This window comes from Camponotus floridanus, unplaced genomic scaffold (assembly GCF_003227725.1).
Source record: "Camponotus floridanus strain SB8 unplaced genomic scaffold, Cflo_v7.5 scaffold16, whole genome shotgun sequence".
In the NCBI taxonomy this organism is placed as follows: Eukaryota; Metazoa; Arthropoda; class Insecta; order Hymenoptera; family Formicidae; genus Camponotus; species Camponotus floridanus.
In genome coordinates this window covers 3108751-3125793 of record NW_020229281.1, presented here as the reverse complement: position 1 = coordinate 3125793, position 17043 = coordinate 3108751, and the positions used below count along the sequence as shown (strand labels likewise).

General features: G+C 36.6%; 3 protein-coding genes across 9 annotated transcripts in view; 2 read left to right on the top strand and 1 right to left on the bottom strand.

Moving 5' to 3' along the window:
• Positions 1 to 8607, top strand: part of LOC105255946 (IQ motif and SEC7 domain-containing protein 1) — a 41329-nt gene extending 32722 nt beyond the window's left edge. For 6 of the 7 annotated variants that reach the window (XM_011265511.3, XM_011265516.3, XM_025407092.1 and 3 more), the window contains 8 exons: positions 3125 to 3481; positions 3770 to 4051; positions 4141 to 4405; positions 4536 to 4895; positions 5021 to 5397; positions 5637 to 6292; positions 6379 to 6720; positions 6806 to 8607. In XM_011265511.3, coding sequence (XP_011263813.1) covers positions 3125 to 3481; positions 3770 to 4051; positions 4141 to 4405; positions 4536 to 4895; positions 5021 to 5397; positions 5637 to 6292; positions 6379 to 6720; positions 6806 to 7080 — 2914 coding nt within the window. In that variant the 3' untranslated portion in view covers positions 7081 to 8607. Of the gene's footprint in view, positions 1 to 2467; positions 2698 to 3124; positions 3482 to 3769; positions 4052 to 4140; positions 4406 to 4535; positions 4896 to 5020; positions 5398 to 5636; positions 6293 to 6378; positions 6721 to 6805 lie in introns of those variants that run through there. The other variant, XM_020028996.2, reaches the window with a different exon arrangement.
• A 1946-nt stretch (positions 8608 to 10553) lies between these two features.
• Positions 10554 to 11990, top strand: LOC105255961 (DNA-binding protein RFXANK). Its single transcript, XM_020028990.2, has 5 exons — positions 10554 to 11021; positions 11179 to 11311; positions 11409 to 11629; positions 11707 to 11854; positions 11926 to 11990. The coding sequence occupies exons 1-5, from the start codon at positions 10761 to 10763 to the stop codon at positions 11988 to 11990; spliced, it is 828 nt and encodes a 275-aa protein (XP_019884549.1). The 5' UTR covers positions 10554 to 10760.
• Positions 11991 to 12230: 240 nt separating this feature from the next.
• On the bottom strand, positions 12231 to 15241 carry LOC105255947 (coatomer subunit delta). The gene is made up of 8 exons (XM_011265518.3): positions 15094 to 15241; positions 14853 to 14892; positions 14371 to 14594; positions 13893 to 14281; positions 13640 to 13807; positions 13240 to 13553; positions 12835 to 13151; positions 12231 to 12706 (listed from the first exon to the last, which is right to left on the bottom strand). The coding sequence occupies exons 1-8, from the start codon at positions 15094 to 15096 to the stop codon at positions 12617 to 12619; spliced, it is 1545 nt and encodes a 514-aa protein (XP_011263820.1). The 5' UTR covers positions 15097 to 15241; the 3' UTR covers positions 12231 to 12616.
• Positions 15242 to 17043: the final 1802 nt, after the last annotated feature.

Here is a 17043-nt window from a genome sequence, read left to right as displayed (position 1 = left end):
CGCAGCACGGTAATTCAATCTTCTCTTCCGAGGACAAAGGACATTTGCATGTACTTTGAAGATATATCGAGTTACATACAGTTAAGAAGCTAACAAGACGCTACGCGTCTATCGCTTTCAACAGAGAAACTTGACTAATTGTAAGAGCGATGTATCGTTATCGTCACACCAGATGCAACGATAACGCTTAATGCTTCAATAACATGTATGTGCCGCGATGCATAGATACCTTGACGTCGACTCACACATTTAAAAGAGACGCGTGCGGAAATTTAACAAATAACATATGCATGTAAAATATGCGTGTGAAAATGAATAATGTTATTTCACTACATTGATGACAATCGAGCGAATATCGCATTGGAATATATATTTTCAGAGAAAACAGTGGCATTTTTACCTTCATTTAATTTGATATTTATGTCCATATAATGCGTTATTTTTAATCCCATCATATTTAAAAAAAAAACGCCGTTCTATATCTATTCAAAGTCTACCTTATTAAGGTCTACCCTATAAGAATATTTTACCGAGCATCTCTTCTTTCTCTTTCTTTAACAATCATTAAATTTCCAGTCGCATCAATTGCATCAAATGCAATTCAATGGACATTTGTAATATTAAGTTAATCGAAAATTTATTTGCTTCCTTCTTTTATCTTTCATTTATCAATGTCAAAATAATATAGGAAACATGTATATGGAAAAAGAAGCAATTTTTCGATCAATCTCTGATATTTTTTCTCAAGATGGGCGGAACTTAAATGATGAATACGCGGAACAGACTGTGTCGAAGCATATCTCTCGAAAAGGGGTTCGGGAAGAAGCCGTACATTTGGCAGCCTAAGGTATCCCCAAAGAAAAAAAATATCAAGCCAGGTGCGTGTCGGGGCACCACCGGCACGGCAAGCAGGCAGGCAGCGCGTAGGGTCCCGTGCGATAGTCGGGGAGAGGGAGGAAGAGGGGCCTGATAGCACGCGCTCATCGTGGCACGCGAGTGCGATGCAGCAGCAGATGTTTCGTTCTTTTGGGCTTTAATGCCACATCGCGTTTATTTATCCTTATACCCAGGATCGACTTCGTTTCTGCTCCGAAACGTCTGCGTTCTGCAGACCATGATGTTCTCATCTGTCGAAGAGAAATATTTTTATTTTGTTTTATTTCGTAAAAATGCGATTGATAAACATCGATGTTTATGTCCAAAGTATCCGATATTTTTAATCTCGATTTTTTATTTTTAAATTTAAATTCGAGTTTTAACGCTATATTCTTTGTACTTATCTTTTTCTAGAAAGACCAAGTATTTATCCTTTTAAATCGAAATTTCCCAGTTAATTTTGTAAAAGTATGATCAACCCAAAATAATTTAAAATTATTCGCAGCATACGCTGTAGAATATATTCCTCTTCCGAAGAACTACCTTTTCTTCTAATTTTTTTTTATATGATAATTTTCTATTTTAGTAAATGTTACAGAAATCTGCCAATATTTTTACTAAAATTTTCAAACTTCAAGTTATTATATAAAAATACAATTAGGAGAAAATGAAGGATATTCGATAAAAATGTGAATGATATAATTTTCATTATTATTATGGATTATCCATAATAATAATGAAAATTATATCATTCACATTTTTATCGAATATCCATATTATTATGGATAATCCATAATAATAATAAAAATTATATCATTCACATTTTTATCGAATATCCTTCATTACTAAATTTTAAAATTTAATTCTAATTTGGAAGCTGCTTTTACATTAGTCTCATTTGACTATATCTGTTATTCGAAGACTTCGCGTTTGTATGGTTCATCCACATTATCGTATAACGTTTAATGATACACGCACTGATTGCGACAGAAAAATATGGCCTCGCTCACGAGAGCGATGCATTTTTAGCGGAACGATCGATTTCTCGACCGTCTATTTCAACCCAGAGAAAAAGTATCGTTCAATAATACACTCCTTACAGATTATACAAATTTTTATCATTATTTCTCTATGACATTTTTTTCCGATTCGAACGCAAATATATCCTACATCGTAAATCTGAAAATCGCGATTCTTCCTGGAACCCTCGGCCGCAAATTCCCAACTTCAGTCTCACCCGATGTGTATATTTGTCATACAACGCGTTGCGCGTTTACTCGCTTACGTTATGTACGGATTCTTACATAAGTCATTTAATTGACGCGTATTGCGTAAGACCAAGTCTCTTTGCGTAGAAAAGGTTGAGTGTCACGGTCGAACACGGTCGTCGTGCACCTGCCAGATGCACAACGACGGATGTATCGGATATAATGCACGCATCTTTGTCGGGGAGAAGGGAAGGGAGGGGGAGGACTCGTGCCCCTCGTCTCCAAGTTCCTTTTCTTCTCCAGGATGATCATTTCTTGCCCGGCCGAAAAGTACCCCGAAGAGCGCCAGCTGCTCGCGTTCTCCGCCAGTTCGTCTTCGACGTTCGTGGTGATCGACACGCGAGACTCGCGCGTGCCTCGCGACCGAGAGATCCGCGGATAGAGAGGAGCGGTTCCGTGTCGTAAATTGTGTAATTGCGCATGAGAGAGTGAGCCGTACCGTCAATACACATCGAGGACGAGAATCGTGCACGCAACCGGCAACTCGATACACGTGGAAAATCTCCCGAGTCCCTTCAGGAAACATGATTGTTTGCGTTTCCCACTTCAGGGGGTGCGTTCTTTTTATCTTTACGACCCACATATTTCATACGCCGTTGTAGCAACCGCGCTGCGTCTAATAATTAGAAACACCTGGCAAGAAATGTTTACGCGATATCGTTATCTAATTTTAATTATCTTTTTTACAGCTTTTATGGCCATGCGTTCTTTTAAGAGTACAAGTTCTAAGAAGTCATTTAACTTATGGTATATTGGAAAAAATTCTACATGCGAAAATTTAAGCTACAAATTCCAAAATTTTTTAAAAGTCTCGAGAAGAATAAAAATTTAACGATTGACCCGATTTTTTAATCATCAAAGTAACAATCTCTTCGATGATTTTATTATGCAAAGCTTGCTGATAAAATTTAAGAAATATGACGATACTTGTACTAGAGACAAAAGAGTTAATCATGCATCATCGCTCTTTGTTTGCGCAGCTTCCCGACGAAGGTGGAGAGGCCCCTGGTGTCGCACGGCAATTCGAGTCAGATCCACGGCAACAGCATGCACGGCGCCTACTCGTCCGGTAGTCAGACGTCCCTGTCGACGACGTCGTACATCACCGGCCAGTCCTACATGCAGAGCCAGAATTACGGAGCACCCCCGTATCCCTCCGCGAGCGTGCAGATATATCCGTCTCACGGCGCGTCGGGCTACTCGCAGCCGCAGAGCTACGGTACCGTGGTGCAGGGCTTTGGCGGGCAACCGCAGTCCGCCGCGTATCAGCAGACTCACCTAAAAAAGGGATCGGTCCGCAACGGCGACGTGCTCAAGCGATGTCGACTGCAGACCGCGTAAGTCGTAATTTGACACCCTTTTTAATCATCAAAGTAGCAATCTCTTCGACGATTTTATTATGAACACACAACAGCAGGTCGGAAGATGATTCAAACGATTATGAAAGAGAAATTCAAAGCTTGCTGATACGAAAATTTAAGAAATATGACGATATTTGTACTAGAGACGAAAGAGTTAATCATGCATCATCGTTCTTTGCGAACGAAGAATGAGAATCACCGGCTCTCGGAGAGATTGCGTTTCCCGGCAGACGGGTAATTAAGAATGGATCTTGGAATTTGCAGATACGAGTTGTCGCAGGATCTACTCGACAAGCAGATCGAGATGCTGGAGCGGAAATACGGCGGCGTAAAGGCGAGGAACGCCGCGCTGACGATCCAGCGTGCGTTCCGAAGGTACACGTTGCTGAAGAAGTTCGCGGCGATCACGGCGATGGCCAAGGCGGAAAAGCGACTGAGCAGGAAGCTTCAAGAGGTGACGACGGATCGTTCGGGCAACCTCAACGATCACGAGAGAATGGTTTACCACAGTCAGATATACATTCAGCAAGCGCAATCCGCCAACAGGTATGTACATATACATAAGCTGTTTCTCTATTCGTACTCTCTCCTCTGTGTCAAGTTCATCATGACTAAACTGACCGCGAATCCGACAGACCGATGCCGATCCGCAGCATGTCTCTGAGGGAGAGGCGGCACATAGACAATTCTCAGTCGCCGATACCGAGGAGTCAGAGCGGTAGATGCGAGGTTCAAGTCAGTGGTCATCAGCACACAAACCATAACTTGCATCAGAGCGGTAGACACACACCCTCGTTGGCGCCCAGCCCGTGTAACCGACATCAGCAATTACCGCCGAGTCCCTGTTGGGAGTCGAGCTCCCAAGAGAGCGGTTCCAGTATCCATTACTACAATCCACAGGTGAGTATAAGCCGCAAAGGAATGTCTCGCGATAAATCATTTCAAGCTGACGCGATAATTTGTCGCAGTGATATGTTTCTTTTATCGCGCGTGTGCGCTTAAATAAAAAGTCATTTCTTTATTTATGCAGGAGGCCTTGTGCGGTCTGAGACAAGAGACGCCGCCGAGAGATTTGCTGCGGACACCGTGCACGTCACCGTCGGCGCCACACAATATGACGACGATATCGCAGAATTGGAACAACGCCAATCAGCTTGGTCCTGGTAGAACAACAAGAGGAAGTTCTGGCAAGAAGATTCCGCCGGAGGTTCCGAAGAGAACGTCCTCCATCACTTCGAGATCTATGGAACCGCGTCACAACGGTCTCAGTAAAAGCGTAGAGAATGGAAGCCTAAGTTCGGTACAGAGCTCCGGCAGCGATTCCACCAATTGCGAGAGTTCGGAAGGTGACGCTCAGAGAGGCTCACCGGTCTGGAAGCATAAAGGGATTGTAAGTATATCTGATTTTCTTCTTTCTTGCACGCTTGATAAAAGCGCGCACGAATAACGGCGATTTCTTGAGGACGTAAGCGAAAAGTGTCGTTAACGGAACCCGTATTCTGATTGTGAAATCAGTCGAGTTCGCCGGAGCATCAGGAATGTGCGAGTCATACCGCGGACGCAACAGCGATGGCTACTAACGTTAAGGAGCTCGGCCATTCGCATGCCAGTTCTGGCTACCAGCTTCCTCTGATGGATCATACGGAAAATCTACCGACTCAAACGAGTTACAAGGTATCCGAGACGGTGAGAAAGCGACAGTATAGAGTCGGCCTGAATCTTTTCAACAAAAAGCCGGAGAGGGGAATCAGTTATCTCATCAGACGCGGCTTTTTGGAAAACAGTCCGCAGGGAGTCGCTAGATTTTTGATCAGTCGAAAAGGATTATCCAAACAGATGATAGGAGAGTATCTCGGGAACTTGCAGAATACTTTTAATATGGCGGTACTTGAGTAAGTGGCTGTAATATATTAATGTTTGATATATTGTAATTAATATATTTAGAAAACCTATATTAACAATAAAGAAAGTTATTTTATTATATTTGAAAAATATATATTTAAATATGTATTTTTAAAAATATAAAAAATTATATAAAAGTTATATTTTTTAAATATTTTTAATGAAAAAATATATTTTTAATGATACTTTTAAGATAATATTAAAGTATAATTTTACTTACAATTTGCAGATGTTTCTCCCAGGAATTGGATCTTTCTGGAATGCAGGTGGATGTAGCTTTACGAAAGTTTCAAGCTTATTTCAGAATGCCCGGCGAGGCACAAAAAATCGAACGATTGATGGAAGTCTTCAGTCAACGTTATTGTCAATGCAATCACGATGTAATATCGAGGTTGCGGTCAGCTGATACTGTTTTCGTCTTGGCCTTTGCCATTATCATGCTTAATACGGATTTGCATACGCCCAATTTGAAACCCGAACGTAGAATGAGACTCGAGGATTTCATAAAAAATCTTCGAGGAATCGATGATTGCGGCGATATAGATAAAGATATCTTGGTTGGCATTTATGAACGGGTGAAAGATAATGAATTCAAGCCGGGCTCCGACCATGTGTCACAAGTGATGAAGGTTCAAGCAACCATTGTTGGAAAGAAGCCAAACATGGCACTGCCGCATAGAAGATTGGTATGTTACTGCAGACTCTACGAGATACCGGACATTCATAAGAAGGAGAGACCCGGTGTCCATCAGAGAGAGGTTTTCCTCTTCAATGATCTGCTCGTCGTTACGAAAATTCTGAGCAAGAAAAAGAATAGCGTAACCTACACCTTTAGGCAAAGCTTTCCGCTTTGCGGCATGGTAGTTACTCTATTCGAGGTTCCTCGTAAGTTTCAACAATAAAGTATAATTATAGAGATACTTGTTGCACAATTCTTATCTTTTATCGTTGCTATATCGTTTATCTTGCAGATTATCCATATGGCATAAGACTCTCTCAGCGTGTCGACGGAAAAGTTCTAGTCACATTTAACGCTCGAAACGAGCACGACAGATGTAAATTCGTGGAAGACCTCAGGGAATCCATCAGTGAAATGGACGAGATGGAAACTTTGCGTATCGAAACCGAATTAGAGAGACAAAAGAGCAGTAGAAGCGCGCGAGGTGGCGCAGAAAATAGAGACTCCGGTGTTGCCGACGTGGAAATATGCCCTTGCCCGGGTGCTTGTTCCGACAGAGCAGAGACAGTCGATGTTGACACACAATTGAAACGTTCCGCCCTTAGTAATTCACTCCTGGACATACACGAGCAATGTGAGTAAAAGAGAATATCTTGTATCTTTGCAAATTATGTACATATATATATATATAATATGTATGTCATCTTTTACATACCTAGTTGCCGGTGAGAAGCCGCAGCGTCGTGGAAGCGTGGGTTCTCTAGATAGCGGTATGTCTATTTCATTTCAATCTACTTCCGCCAGTTCAATGAGCCAAGGCATTAAGCATGCCGGACAAGTTCATTCTATTCATCCAGGAGCTACGATTCCTGGTCCTGGTGGTAAAGGACTGGTTCAGCAACCGTCTTTTTTAGGAGGTCTTTTTACCAAACGCGAGCGAAAGCTATCGCAATCTGAAGAATCTGGTCCATACAGTCGCACTACGGAAGTATAATGTGTGTACATTCTTCCAATCATGTAAAATAAGAGATACATCTTTGTATACCCGTTTTTTTTTCTAGTACGCTTCGTGTTTTTAATAAAGGCTATGTTTATGATAACGCCAATTTTAAATAGCAATAATTACACTCGCAAATTTATTCATATTAATGTGAAATTGTTTTTTTCCTCGTTCGGAGTCTTATACTGTTTTTACTGTGGTTTAAAAACGGAAGCTAAGCTAACGGAAATAAATATGCACTTAAGCAAGCAGCAAGACTGCCACGCGCGCGAGAATTATTCTATTAGGGTATACAATAGAATATATAGTATGTCGTTATATATATATATATATATATATATATATATATATATATATATATAATCACGAAGCGTGCTAAAGAATGAAATAATCGATAACAGATAAAGCCAAATTCAAGGACATAAATTTAAAAGATTGGGCAGGATCCAATCAAAATCATGTGGCGTATAAAGGGAAAAAAATTTAATCTATCCTCTTCTCCTCCCGTATAACGCGTGTATAGTATTTATTCATTAAAGAAGGAAAATAATGGACATTTTTCATACTGTATTTATAATTCAGGCAATGAATGATAGAATTATGTGTAGATAATTATTACATTTTTGCTTAGTTTTACACACACATATATATATGTTAATAAGTATAACAAAAACTGAAGAGAAGAAAAAATTGTAAATCGTGCGAATTCTTGATACAATTATCGAGAGAATTTTAACAGCGTCATTATCAGCGAATATCATTACCATCACCGATTTTCGAGGGAAATATTGTAAATATGAGATAATATAAAATGTTCGGAATAAATTATATCATGTGTAACAAAAAAAAAGAGTTTAGCGTGTAAGAGAAAACGATAAGCAATCTCTATTGATGTTAGGTGCATGTTGATGTCTAACGATTTTTATTATCGGAAACACGTGAAGTTTGTGAATGTAGCAGTGAAATAAGACTCGACATAAATCATGTTTGTCATTATAGCGACCTACTGGTAATCATCTATGAAAAGTAGTTTTGCTTTTATTGTATGTTGAAATTTTGACTCAAAGTTGTTCACATTTTCACTAAAAAAAAATTAATAAATAATCCATTATATTAAATATATCCGTCATTAATTCGTTTCTCATTTCCCGCGATGAGTAGACGATAGACATCTAGGCGTACATACTGTGTCACGAAAATAAACGTATAGGTAAACTAAGATACATACGCGAAACACAAAAATAAAATACAAGAACGCGCATGCCTTATTTACTGCCACTGGGTAAATCTTCGCACGCGAGGGAGAAACGAAATAATGATACTATATATACGTAGAAAGATTGAAAGTTCTCCAAGAGCTGTGGAATTGTATGACAAACTAATCAATCGTGTACATAGAGCCAACGTCAGTTAGCTGTAAGCAAGCAATGACGTTTATTAATTTAACGATAATCTCCCGTTATAAAATAACGCATCTGTATAGGAGGAGTGTTTAATATATCTGTATAAGTTTTATCTTTATTTCTCTAATCTTTCTTATTCTTCCTCTTTTTTTTCTTTTTTAAAAATTTAACATTTATATATATATAATCGATAACCAAAAGATTTCTCAGTAATATTAGCAAAAGAGATACTTTCGATTTCGTCAGCAATAAATTTTGTGAACAAAAGATATATTAATTTAAAATTATATAAGATCGAGAAACACAAAATGTGATCGATCAAAGATATTCTATATGCAAAGTTTTCGTATAGAATTTTGGAATTTTGCGAATGAAAATCTTTCATGCGCAAAATTTTCATATGTATTGCATGATCGAAATTACATTTTTAACTTTGCGCTTATTATGTATACTAATCGTAATATCAATCGACTATAATTGATAATTTATCATACTGCTCTAATACACTTTATAACGTTGCAAAGATGATTGAATGTTGAACACTCCATTTTATTTATGACTCTGATAACGAATTGAAAAGAGAAACGAGAGAAGCAAAGTATATACGCGTAATTGTTGAAATTGTCGGCGGACAATATTCGTAGCTTGTTGACAATACTTGTGTTGACAAATCTTGTTTACAGAAAGAAGATACAGAGAGAGAAGACATTTCTATGTTTTTCGTGTCTATCGCGAAGTTTTTTGATATTGACAAGCTACACGGATTATCGATACCGATATTCTAATCTTTCTCATCTCGTACAATGATATACAATAACGCCTGTATGAAAAGATGGAATTACAATTCGCAAAAGTAACTTTTGATCAATTTCACGATTGTACAAATGTACAATCAAGATCGCGTCAATTTCTACAACTGGCTGCTCACTCGAGTATAATCTGAATTCTGTGATAATCTCGCGAGGACAAAAAGAAAAAGACTGATTAGGAAGACCCCAAAACTTTACTACGATATATATATGTATATCTTTCTCTCTCATCACTTTGCGGAAGAGATAACAAGATTATTGCACGCATAAAAAGAAAGACACAATTTGAGCCTATTGCCTCGCTGCCTTTAAATTTCGCATTTTTTATCACTATCAACATCGTCATTATAGTCGTGTTAAAGTAGAAATATTTGTTGAAAATGTCGAAAGAATAGATTGCACCGAATTGGCGCGATCTTAAAAATCTTTGACACCTGATTAAGCACGTCGCAACATCATTCGATCTGCTTTCCGACTTGATGAGAAAGCGCGTATAATTAAGATCAGTTTCTCACACTCACACAATGCTAAATTATTAATAAATCCCTTCCCTCGTTAGTCTAATAAATGCTGTAAGTACACTGTGTTAATAAATAATTCTGAGTCTGAAATACGGGTGTTTTCTTCTCATCATCACATAATTTTACATTAAGTTTTAAAACTTGCGACTTCAAATGTTCGTCTTTGCTACAAATGGCAAGAATGTATCCTTTGGTGAAGAAAAATTAATTTTGTAATCCAAGAAACAAGCTATTATTCTAGCTATTCAATCTATTATTTAAAAAAAAAACGTTTCAAACATTTTTTCTTAAATTTACATTATAATTAATATTAATAAAAATATAGATTCAGAATATTTTATATAGTTGTAGCACTTATTATATATTTGCTCTTGTACTTTTGAATAACATCAATAATTGATAACAGCAATAATTGTCAAACTTTCCTGTCGACGACACCTCACAGAATCTGATTTTTTTAAATTTCAATCTGTTAATAAATTTTAAAAGTTTGTAAATAATAATACTTTTCAGAAATTATCAATGCCATATATATGTAATATCATATTCGACTTATGCGCGAAAAAAAAGAGTCCACCTGTCAATACTCTGATACACATATGTCGCTATTTCAAATAATGCTTCAAACTGCTATATGTCACCCTCGTATCCTCTGCGATGTAAATATAATATTGTTTAACGGAAATAGTTTCTGTTAATTAATCATTGATATATTTTAATTAAGAAATAAAATAATATATGTTATATGAGAAAGATGTAAATGTAAACAACGATTTAACAGCTGATGAAGTGTCATCGATATGAAACCTTTAATCTAACCTCTAACACGTGACGTACAATTCTATTTTATACAACATCTTTATCTTAATGGATAAAATGAACATCGCAAAAAATAAAATTAAATAGTACAATAAATATTTTGAAATCTCTATTGGACGACTATGGAGAATCAGGTTCATTCGGAATTAATTTTGAAGGAGGAACAGGACGAAGAGGAGATGAAGGAAGGTCGATGTTCCAGCGAAAGCAACAAGAGCATCACACCTGACGCCTCGGCGATTGGAATAAGACCAAAGCCTTTAATCTGTAAGCCCGAAAATGTGAGCATCGGATGTAAATCGGAGCCAATCGAGAGGAAGTGGCAATGGGCCCCGGGAGCATGGCAAGATGCGACCAGGACTAGCGCGTTTCAGCCATATAAGGTATTTTTTTTTGTACTCGGTTAAAGTAGATAGGACATGCATGTGTCAGCTTTAAGTTAAGAGAGAGAGAGAGAGATTCATCTATTATAAAATTATCATGTATACTGTTACAAGAGTAGAATGAAATATTTATACTTTATCTGTTTTATATGTATAGCCACCCACGTTACTCACAAATCTGCAAAGAGGCAATACTCAGACTCAGATACATCAGCTCTATGTTGAGAACGATATCACATTTCATACTTTGGCAGGTCAAGGGGAACTTACACCTGAACATATATGTTCAAGTATATAATCTACAATATCTAATATTTAATTTATAATTTTTGTATTGCACATAGCTATTGAATATATAATAAAATAATTCATCTTTGTATTGCTTAGATTCAGTAGATGCAACTGATGAAAGAGGATTAACAGGATTGATGTGGGCTAGTGCTTATGGACAATTAGGTACTGCTAGGCAATTGCTCAAGTGGAATGCCAAAATAAATCGCTGTGGGCCAAAAGGAGAGACAAGTTTGCATCTGGCAGCTGCTTATGGTCATTACGACGTTGTTAAATTATTATTAAATCATGGTGCTGATGCCAATGCATGTGATGAGGTATATATGTTGTATTTAAAAGAACATGTAAATATTTAAACATGATATTTAAATGTCAATAATTTCTATTTTGACAGGATGGTAATACACCATTAATTTATGGTGCATATTATGATCACCCACGTGTATGTTATGAATTGTTAACAAAAGGTGCAGAAGTAACACATACTAATTTTTCAAATATAAGTGCTTATAAAGCAGCTATTATGAATAATTCAATAAATGGTAAGCAACTTTATTCGCAAACTTTAAAGATATCATGAGTAGTGTACTTATTTTTAATTTATTTTTTGCAGCTAAAGCAGTTATTGAGAATCATCTAATACCACAAATTATAAATATGCCAACAGATGAATTATAACAATATAATTAATGTAATAATATAACTTTTATATATATATATCTTAATATTTATAAATATTTATACAAGTGCAATGTGCATCTTTAGAAATCATAAAGAGCGGTAAGGAATATCTTTATGTAATTGTGAAAAAAATTTTTTATAATCGATAAATATCGTGATTAGAAAAAAATAAATGTGAATGTGAAATATTTACCGAGACAAGATATATGAACTTACGAAAAAATAACAAAATTTGATATATATATATATATATTTGGTAATAATACAATCCTTTTCAGGCGCACTATTGTAATATACTAAAATATATGTATTAAATAAAAAGTAAATATATGACAAATTTTCACGAGTCCAATTTTTTTCTAATAATAATACATTTTCTTTTTTACAAACATTCGGCATTGGACAGTTATTAATGTAATAATAAAATTTGACGCGTGTATATAGATGTACAACATATGCTCATCAATCATCAAGGAATGATTGTATGGCAATAAAATCAAAACAAATAGTAATCAATTTTGATTATTAATTGTAACATTACGCGTCCCATTGAATTATCTCTATTTTCATGTCCTCTTTCATTCTTTTTTATATGCGCAAATATTTTATTTATTCTTTCTGTCTTATACAACTTCATAATTATCAGTAAAGAATACAGATTCTACTGAATACTTTACAGGGCTCTCATCTTCTACAAGCAAAACTTCGCTAACCTGGAAAATAAAAGTAACACAACAATTTTTATATGAATTGTACAATTTTTACATGAATCTCTTGTAACATTGTACAATTTTTACATGAATCTCTTGTAACTTATACAATAAATTCGTGTATTTTATACCTTGATTTTGGCATATGGCGTTTTAGATGTAAACGAGATGTGAAGTGGGAAAAAGTCTGCGGGTGTAGAAGAAGGGGCCGAAAATTCCATCGAACCAGATTTTGTTGAAACATCGATCACCGGTAAAGACCAAACTAACATGTTTCGTCGTGCCTCGTGCGTATATTGTCCGTCGCATTCGCTAACGATAGGATTGCATCCGATAGATAGAGGAATGTTTATCTGGACATCGTTCAATTCAAGATCAGCCTGCTCCAATTCGTATTCGATATTCACATCGCAGCCGCCTTCTCCGTTTTCAGAAGGCCAACAATTTACTATTACAAATAATTAATTAAAAATATATTTTTTACTTTCACAAATTTAAAGAAAAGTTGATTTATGCATATAATTAATGAATCTTACTTGAAATTGGTAATGCTGTTTCATCTTGGGCTTGGAAACGCCATTTCAACACACCAACGTCAGTATTTAGTGGAAATGGTTTTGTGGGTACCTTCAAACCTATTTGTCCATGCGCTCTGAATAATTCCTTATCCACGTTTGGATGAGTTTGTAATTGAATACCTCTCGTATCTCTATTCTCAACTTGCACACGGATACGTCCCCATTTCTCATCAGAGATATGTAAAGTCACCAAACCATGCAATTCGAAATTCTGTAAACCTCCATCCCGACCGACACGTACATTGAGTCTCTCTTCTTGCCTCAAGTGAACCCTTTTTTAATGGAATGTGTTTGTTTAAATTAATTTGTGTAAACGTATGTTTTTCCTTTGGCATAATGCATCAATGAAATTACATACAATTCTGTGTTCATTATTTGAGGAGTTGGCGCCAATTTCGTTCCAGGAGCAGCAAGAGGTCCTGACACAACATTTTCACCCTCCTCCTTCAACTGATCAACAAAGGAATCCACATCGCGCGATTTGCCACCCAATTTCATTGCACCTGGTCCAGCATTAACTGGTTTTCTGATTAAAAGAAATCAGATATTACAGATAATAACAATATTTGTATATACATAATTATATTTTAGTAAAGTAGAACTAATCATACTGTTTAGGTTTATAAGAAGGTCTAATCGGTTCAGGCACAAAATTAGCTGTATCGCCGACAGTTGGAGTGGCTGGAGTGCTACCACTTCCATATCCCCCACCAAATCCAGGACTTTTAATTCCTCCCTTCTTGTTAGCTTCCATCATTCTTTGTCTCTGCAATTCCTTTGCTTTCTCGCGCATTTTATTTTTAGCTTCACGTTCTTGCGTCATTCTGACTGCTTGATAAACCTTTTCCTCATGTGAATCCATTTCTACAAAAGTCCTGATTTGTGCTAAATTAACATTCTCTCTATAGCCTAATGCAACTATCTCATCAAACGCAAATATCAAATTGAATGCATTCTCTGCTATTTCAAGCTCATCCATCGAGTTGCAATATTCTGGAATCTGAAGAATTCAAATCTGTATTATATACGATGCACTTGTATAATAAAAATTTCCTGATGATTGTATTCATATTGGGTTAATCTACTTACCACCCTTGCAAAAAGCCTTAAAGTTTCCAGATCCTCCAGAATATTACTAGCCTTAGTCGTAATAAGCAACATGTATACTTTCTCAAGAGGTTGATATACATATCTGACAGATTCAGTTTCCACAAATGTATGCTGTTTACCCGAGCTCATCAGTTTCGGGAATGCAGCGAGTAGGCCCTCTATTCTCGTCTTCGTCATTTCGACAAACTGTCGAGAGATTATAGCTGGAAAATTAATTGTCGTGTCAAGGATAATTGTCAAAAAATTATATCGACAAATAAATTTAGCGTAACAGAAACTTTGTGTACTCTATTTTCGCTTGTACAATCGACCAGTCTAACTTTGTTTATTTCTCAAAGAGTAAAGAAATGTCACGTATTATCATGTGATTGTCTTAAACTTAGCCCCGGGCGATCTGTTACCGAAACGAGACACGTATATCGCGCGCAGGAGCCTACGTCAAGGATTATCATTACACTTACTCTTTCCAGCTTTGGTGCATACTGCAGCGGCGATGAGTACCTGAAAAAAAAAGAAGAGGAGATATATTCGAGTATACACTCGACTCCGGTGACACTTGTGGGATAATCGCGACTTGGCTAATGGATGACATCTGCGGACGATGTCGGGAGCTCGTGAAGATCCGCCTTTGGCGGCTAGGACACGTTTTCAGCGGCAGATTTTGACGATTTCGTAGGTGAATGATGAGGGACGATTACCTACCATTCTATCGAATTAATTTCCGAAACGTTTCGTACGATTCCTCTCTCACATGGGAGAACCACTATCCACTCTCTTCTCTCTCCACATCACATATACACAAATACATGAACAGAGGGCGCGCTCTGCTGACGTGTGCCATGATGAAAGACGTTCGTCACGAACTATACGAATTCTTGTAGTATGGAAACCATCGGGCGCATTTGTAAGCTAAGTACAGCTTTTTTTTTACAACATCCAATCATATCGTCGATACGCCGCAAGTACAACGAGCGACAACGATTCTGTCCTATGCGGGGCAAGGGGAGCGTACTGGCCAATCAGCCGGCAGCGTGGCAGTGGCTGATTGGCCAGTTCTACGCTCCCCTTGCCCCGCCTAGGACAGAACGAATTTTATTTGTCCAGTTGTACTTTCTTACATTTTCTGTATTCAACGGAGTACAGAAAATACGGAGGGAAGTTTTTATTTGAACCGTGTCGCGTTTATATAAATGTCCAGTGTACGACAAATATGTCAAGTGTATGTCGAATTGCGTTTACATGTGTTAAAGAATCCAAAGTCTGCTGTTTTGAAGATTTCGAAAAAAAACACAAGGAAAAAAGAAGGCAATTTTTTTGGTCTAAAACAAAGGATTTTCGTCGCGGAAAAAGGCTGGAAAACTCGATGGGATTGAAAGCTGGATTTAGTGAGATTTTGGAAAACACGATTCATGTACGTATAAAAATAAAATATTATCCCGACTCTCGTTTTTTTTTTCATCTCTCATCTGCCCCAGTTCATTTTCAGATCGATTAGATTCTTTTTATTGCTTTTTATTAAATCAGTCGATTGCGTGAGGTATTCGCGCGTATATTCTTAATGATTTCAATGTCGTATGCGATATTTGTAATTTTACGATTTATCACATGGACTTTTTTTCGTGATAATTTTGGAACTCGAATATTGCGCGATATGTCATAAATTCGCGAAATAAAAGGTCAATCGATTAATCTCAAAAACACGTTAGCTGTTAAATTGTTTATCGTGCTAATCAAGTTTGAAATATTCAAAGAGAAATCCGCGATGCAGAAATGATTGAAAAATTTCACTCAAAATGCACGAAATCTTTTTAATTTTATATGTTTCAGAAATCTGTAATATCTGCAGTATTTTATTTGTCAGTAACATCTGTTGAAGCACTCGATAGAGGGCGACATTCGGCCAAAATTTTATGCGCAGCCACGACGATATCTTGAAGGGGACAATCTCACGTCATTGAAAGTGTTACAATGTCGTCTGTATATAAAAAATCTCGGAAGAAGTAAGTAAAATATATCATATTCTCTATATACGTGTATGCATGTTATATTTATAATCTCTCGTCTAAAACAAAGTGATTTCTCGCATGATCCACTTCATATCCATAAATAATAAGAACGCTTAAAGCTTGGCAAATTATTTCTTCTTCTCAAATTATATAATTTTATATCGTATTTTTTTAAATTATATTAATTTATATTAATTATATTATACTATTAATTATATTATTATTATCTTGTTATATTATTAGTTATATTATTATTTTCTTTTTTATTATATTATTACAATTCTTCAAAAGCATTGAATCATTTTAAAGATCTTTGATTTCTCTGATTGATTCAAAAAAAGGTATTTAAATAACACAAAATAAACGAATTCGAGTGAAAGCTTACACAATAAAGATTGAAATTTCATTAATTAAAACAAAAGGAGCAAAAGTTTGTTCAACATAATTAATTTAATTTCAATCTGTTTAATTTTAGCGCGTGCCAAGTGCGCCTATGTTCAATTTTTTATGTTTGGTTGGTATCGAAAATCGAGAAAGGCGGCGCTTGCTGCGTGTCAGTGCAACCAACCGAATTTACTATTAGTTCAACCGAAAATTTGAATTCGCGCTATCGTTTTTCCGCGAGTCGAGTTATATCAATCGGTGG